This window comes from Cebus imitator, unplaced genomic scaffold, assembly GCF_001604975.1.
Source record: "Cebus imitator isolate Cc_AM_T3 unplaced genomic scaffold, Cebus_imitator-1.0 Scaffold886, whole genome shotgun sequence".
Taxonomy (NCBI): domain Eukaryota; kingdom Metazoa; phylum Chordata; class Mammalia; order Primates; family Cebidae; genus Cebus; species Cebus imitator.
In genome coordinates this window covers 186080-192358 of record NW_016108201.1, presented here as the reverse complement: position 1 = coordinate 192358, position 6279 = coordinate 186080, and the positions used below count along the sequence as shown (strand labels likewise).

The 6279-nt window shown below is 49.5% G+C and overlaps 1 protein-coding gene across 2 annotated transcripts in view; it reads right to left on the bottom strand.

The window, feature by feature from the left end:
* Window positions 1-5842, bottom strand: part of RGR (retinal G protein coupled receptor) — a 14323-nt gene extending 8481 nt beyond the window's left edge. Inside the window, exons 1-3 of one of the 2 annotated variants that reach the window (XM_017520843.2) lie at window positions 5678-5842; window positions 3127-3283; window positions 1931-2064 (exon numbers count right to left, since the gene is read on the bottom strand). In XM_017520843.2, the coding sequence (XP_017376332.1) occupies window positions 1931-2064; window positions 3127-3283; window positions 5678-5756 (370 nt within the window). In that variant the 5' untranslated portion in view covers window positions 5757-5842. The remainder of the gene's footprint in view (window positions 1-1930; window positions 2065-3126; window positions 3284-5677) is intronic. The other variant, XM_017520844.2, reaches the window with a different exon arrangement.
* Between the last annotated feature and the right edge of the window lie 437 nt (window positions 5843-6279).

The window sequence follows — 6279 nt, the reverse complement described above, 5'->3', positions numbered from 1 at the left end:
TCCTTCCTTCCTTCCTTCCTTCCTTCCTTCCTTCCTTCCTTCCTTCCTTCCTTTCTGACTGTCATTCTGTTGCCCAGCTGGAGTGCACAGTGGTGCCATCTCAGCTCACTGCATCCTCTGCCTCCCGGGTACAAGTGATTCTCTGTGGGCACAATAATTAATACCTACCTGGACCCTTGTGCTGCCACAGACTTTCAGCTTTAGAAACAGATGCCTACAACCACCCAGTGAAGGAGTACATGAATTCAGACTTCCTTCTTCCCCTTTGCCTGTCTTCACACTGCTCTGCCATGCCCTCGGTATTGAAAGGGCTTTGATCTGAGGACCCTGGCGCAGGGATTAACTGTTCTATATTGAGGCAGAAAAGCCTGTTGCTGTCTGAGGTGGTGGTGGTGGTGGGGTGTGTGTGTGTGTGTGTGTGTGTGTGTGTGCGTGTGTGTGTGTAAGATGGTCCAAAGGAGCATTAGGGGTGGGGGCTAGGATAGAAGTAGTGGAGAAGTGCTCCGACGTCAGGTGGACAGGAGGGGCTCACCCATCACCATTCAAAATGATGAGACTGAAGGCAGCATTTTGGCCTGGAGAGAGGCATATGATAGGAGAGACCCATGAGGGGCAGTGGCTTTGCAGAGAACGTGGCTGTACATGTGACTGTGGCAAGGGAAGTTCTATGGATTCCAAAGAGGCCATGCCATAGCTTGAGGCTGTGCTGGCCATAGACCTCACAGCAGCCTCTGTGCTGGGGAAATTCATAGCTCAGGACTTGGAAGTACAAGGTCATGACCAACGGCAGCTCTACCCTTAGTAGCTATGTGACCCTAGGCAAGCTGCTTAACTTCTCTGTGCCTTTGCTTCCGAGGCTGTGAGCTGAGGGTTTGCTAGGAGGGTGAGCTGAGCCACAGCCCCCCGAAGCATATTTATGTACCCCTGGTGGTGAACAGGGTTCTACATGGTCTCTGGGTGAGCATGTTTTAATGTGTATTAAAAGTATAAGTACATTAAACCTGTGATTTCCCAGATATTGTTTAGAATGAGCTTGAAGCAAGTGTTTACATTTTAAAAAGTGAGTCACTTTTAAGAAAAAAAAAAAATCAGGCCAGGAGCAATGGCTCACACCTGTAATCCCAGCACTTTGGGATACAGAGGCAGGTAGATCATGAGGCCAGGAGTTCCAGACCAGCCTGACCAACATGGTGAAACACCGTCTCTAATAAAAATACAAAACTTAGTCGGGCGTGGTGGCACGTGCCTGTAATCCCAGCTACTAGGGAGGCTGAGGCAGCAGAATTGCTTGAACTTGGGAGGCAGAGGTTGCAATGAGCTGAGATCACACCACCGCACTCCAGCCTGAGCAACACAGCGAGACCCTGCCTCAAAACAGAAAAAGAAAAAAAGTCAAGGGAAAACAGAGCCGTTTGTACACTGATATGGCCAATTATGAAGATGGCATTTTACAATGCAGCTTGACAAATCTAGAGCTGGAGCAGTTTTCATGGAGCCTCATGGAAGGGTGAGGTGCCAGGGCACATGCCCAGCTACACACATATACACACAGCCTCTCTGCGCCTCAGTAGTGCCTGTCTGCAAGGGCATTTTCTGTATCCCTGATCTCATTTGATTTTCAAAATAAAACTGAGGTTGGTTGTTAAAATCATCTCGCAGAGGAGGATACTAAGGTTCAGAGAGGATCCCTGACTTGACGAAGGTTGCAGTCATGGCAAGAGAGCCTCAGCAGGTCTCCTGCACACTCTCCCACCCTCCCTCCTTTCCTGAAATGAGTGCCCACACACGATAGGCATGTACACTTACAGCCACCCACACTTCCCTGTACCAGGAAACGCGGAGCAGCAGCTAGTTCTGACTGTCCCTCCCTGCCTCTTATCCTCTCCACACTGCATCGGCGTCCCTCCACTCCAGGAGCCCAGATACATACGGGTGCAGTAGTGGTGATAGCGCCCCCAGGCGATGGCTGCACTGCCGCAGATGCTGGCCAACGCTGTCACAAAGCCCTGGAAGCCGTGAGCCTGGCAGCCGTCCGAGCCGTAGGGCCAGCGCCTGTGGGAGACACTGGGCACCAATGACCCCTCCCCTCCGACCCTTTCCACCTCCCGCACCTGCCAAGTACAGCTTGGAGTCTGTGTTCCTGGATGTTGCCCTGCGTCTCCGGAGAGGCCCTTGATGTCGCTGTCTTTGCTGTGAGGCCTTAGAGCTTAAGTCGCTGGGCTGAAGGGGTGGAGCCCAATGCACACTCTCCAGGCTGGGCGACTTTGACTGCACTACGGTTGGGCCATAGCCTCTCTCTGCGTGATCGGATGCCTCTGTCACAGGAGAGCTCATGCCTGTATTTGATAGGTGGGGAAACTGAGGCTCAAAGAGGCAAAGATACCGAAGCCAAGGTCACACAGATGAAGGGAAAGTCAGAGGGGAGACCCTAGGCCTCCCCATTCCCAAGGGCCAAGCAAAGTTGGAAGCTTCTGTTCATTGTGGGAGGAAGAATTCTCACTGATGCAGACCCCCAGGCTGGTCAGCCCTGAGCATGTATATCCAGGTGGGCTCCAGCCTCCATCTGTAGTGACCAAAAGCAGAATGAGAATGTCCAGTCTGCTTCAGAAAACAATCTTATAAACACCTCCTGAAGCTGTGACGGAAGGCCCCGGTTTGTGTATAAGGAGGTATTAGACACTAGCCAAAACCCTGTTTGCTTTCACAAACACTCACTTAGAGCTCCTAGGTGTCAAGCATTATTTTAAGTTATTTACACATAATAGAAATAAATACTTCCAACCACCCATCTGAGTTAGGAAATAATATCCAGTTTATGGAAGAAGCCTAGAACTAGAAATGCTGAAGCCAGAATGCAAACCTAGGTTGCTTGGTTACAGAACTCACGCTACTGATGCCTACAACCTGCCATCTCTCTCATCAGGCTTTGGCAACCCCTGCCTTTCAGAAATCAACTGCCGTTCTTCAGGAATAATCTGGAATTTAGGCCATTTTAGCCTTCCTACCCTTAGCCCTTGGCCAATTTTCTATAAGTACTAAAAATGCCTTTGGCCTGGCTGCCCATGGTCCAGAGGTCAGGCGCCAGGCAGGATCCCAGAGCCTGTGGTTTGGGGAAGGGGCTGGTACCGGAGGAGGCTGGATGTGGCTGCAACGAGGGCATTCAGGCTGATCCCACTGTCCGCAAGAGCCAAGCTCAGCACTAGCAGGTGGCAGGGAGTCCGCAGCTCCGGGGTCTTGCAGAAAGAGAAGATGGTCAGGCTATTGAGGCTGAGACCGGAGAGAGCTGAAAGGAAGGGTGGGGGCTGGCATTGGGGCTGCGGAAGCCCAGCTGGGGTCACAACAGGGTGCGTGGGGTGGATGGACCATCAGCAACCTCCCAGACAGACAAAGAAGACAATCAATATAGCATGTTTCATGCTATAACAGTCATAATCACCGACACCTGCAGGGCACTTATCACACACCAGGCACCAGGATAAGCACCTTACATGAGTCATCTCATTCAGTCTTCACTTGGACTCTCTTCTCCATTTATAGCTGGGAAACAGGCTCAGAGACTGTAGCTAACTTGCCCTAAGTACATAGCTAGTAAGTGGTAGAGCTGGAACTTGAATTCCATTATGTCCTTTTGGGTTTCAAAATGCCTACTCTAAGGGCTGTAGAGCAAAGTCGGAGAGCCTCCAAGGGGAAGAGTTGACCTTAGAGCTGACAGCTGCCCAGGACACCAGGCAGGGAAGTGAACATAAAGGGGGTGTTCTCTGGCAGCAGAGAGACCCAACCATGGATTTTGGCTTGGCGGCCTCACTTGCTGCTCCTGAAGCTCTCTGAACCTCAGCTTCCCCCATCTAAAGTGAGGAACAGGAAAAACTCCTGCCTTCAAAACTATAAGAAGCACTTACCTGCAGGACAGGGCATGGAAGAGCATTCCAGGAGGGAATAGCATATGCAAAGACATAAAATGGTACAATGAGATACCACCTTACTCCTACAAGAATGGTCATCATTAAAAAGTCAAAAAACAATAGATCGATGGCATGAATGTGGTAAAAGGGAAATGCTTATACACTGCTGGTGGAAATGTAAATTAGTGCAGCCTCTGTGGATAACACTATAAAGATTCCTTAAATAACTAAAAGTAGATCTGCCATTTAATCCAGCCAAAAAGACACATCCACATCTATATTTATTTCAGCACAATTCACAATTGCAAAGATACAGAATCAGTGCCCACTGACTGATTAGTGGATAAAGGAAATGTGGTATATATACACCACAGAATAATACTCAGCCTTAAAAAGGTATGAAACGATATCTTATGCAGTAACTTGGATGGAGCTGGAGGCTATTATTCTAAGGGAAGTAACTCAGGAGTGGAAAACCAAATACCATTTGTTCTCACTTAAAGTGGGAGCTAAACCGTGAGTATGCAAAGGCATACAGAGTGGTGTAATGGACTCTGGAGACTCAGAAGGGAAAGGGTGGAAGAGGGGGTAGAATTTTTAAAACCTACATATTAGGTACAACCTAATATGGGTTGATGGGTGCACTGAAATCTCAGAATTTGCCACAGTATAATTCATCTATGTAATCAAACATCACTTGTATCCCCGAAGCTATTAAAATTTTAAAAATATTTTAAAAATAAAATAAAAACCAAAGCATTACATATATCATGATATTTCTAATCATCAAACGTGAAATAAAAATGTAAATTTAAAGACCATCCAAAAAATAAAGTGGTAAACTTTTATGGCATGTTTGAGGACCTGGAGGGATGCTAGATTGTAGGGTCCTCAGGAAAGGGAGACACGGGCTGGGGCCACCAGACAGTTGTGTCTGGGGCCTTCAGGACCAATCCAATGACTATCACTTCCTCTCCATTGTCAGTTCTCATTAGGTGAGAAAATGTGCTGATGTTTTCTCTGGGTCTGCTTTGAACCAAAGCTGCATCCTCCATCAACCTGGCTTGAGCCCGCCCAGATCAGGATTGACACTGTCTCTAGCTCTGGCCTCAACGAGCATCTTAGGGATTCTGGGTTAGGGTAGGTACCTGGTGGACCCAGGTAGCCTCCAGAGGGGAAGTGCTTAGGCTCGTGGGAGTAGACACAGTGAAAATAGTGGTGAGGCTGGAGAGGATGGGAGTGAACGTACTTAAATACCCTGGAGTCTATTTAGGCTAGCACTTTATGCCCATTATCCCATTTAATCCTCACAATCAACCATTCGGAATGTCAAGGCATTGAGGGCAGAGAGCTGAAGGGACTTGGTTACAGTCCCTTCAGCTGTAAGAGCAGGTGGCAGAGTTGTCTGTCCCCAGAGCTTTTTGGGGGACTTATCTTATGTGGGATTCTTAGCAGGATTTCCAAGCAGTGGATTAAATTTTCTCCCAGCAGAAGGGACGTGAAAAGTCCTAAAGCCTGGCTCTTGATCATCTCCTGGGCAGATGTCCCCTCTTAAAGTCTCTCCCTCCCTGGCCCTTGCCAGGCTTACTCTCTGCTCCCACAGGTTCAGCTGTCAGAACAACCCCTGAGTCCAGGCACAGAGGGGAGGAGACCAAAGGGACCTGACACCCAGCTGGCTTTGGGCACCTCTCCTCTCCTTGCTAGCTCCACACTGGTGGCCTGGGTCCTCAGTACCCACTGGGGCCCTGCGGTACCCCAGGTTCTGCCTGGCTCACCTTCCACCAGCAGCACCATCCCCACAGCCAGCACCTCGAGCTCCCCGAAGCCAGTGGGCAGGGTGCTGGTCTCTGCCATTCTTGCTCTCCCTTCGTCAGTGACCCAGCTGTCTCTGGCTTCCTACAGCCAAGCCCTCCCTTTTAAAGGGCCAACCCACATGTGTGCAGGCACATGCAGGTTATTATGCTGAACCTTGGGCTTTTTCTGGATGCCTCCCTCCTGTAAATGGGTCCTCTTGGCCCAAGCAGAAGGAATCCATTCACGAGTTGGACAATGCAGCCTTTGTGAAGCCAGAATGGAGCCCTGTCTCATTCATTTCAGCCCCATTGCACAGGATTAAGGTCAGGGAATCCAAATGTTGTGTGTGGCTGAGAGCCTAATTGGAAAACAGTTGCATAACCAGGGGAGGGGAGCAAGCGGAGGAATTTGAGCCACAGCTGTTCCTGACAAGCCCGGTGTCTGTGTGCGTGTGTCCTCAGGCTCACATGCGTGTGCTCCAAAGCGCTGAGGAAAGGATGAGGTTTGGGAAGTTACCTGCTGTCAGAGGAAGAACCCCAACTGGGACCAGAGAATAGGGTTCTGGTTCCAAATCTGCCACTAA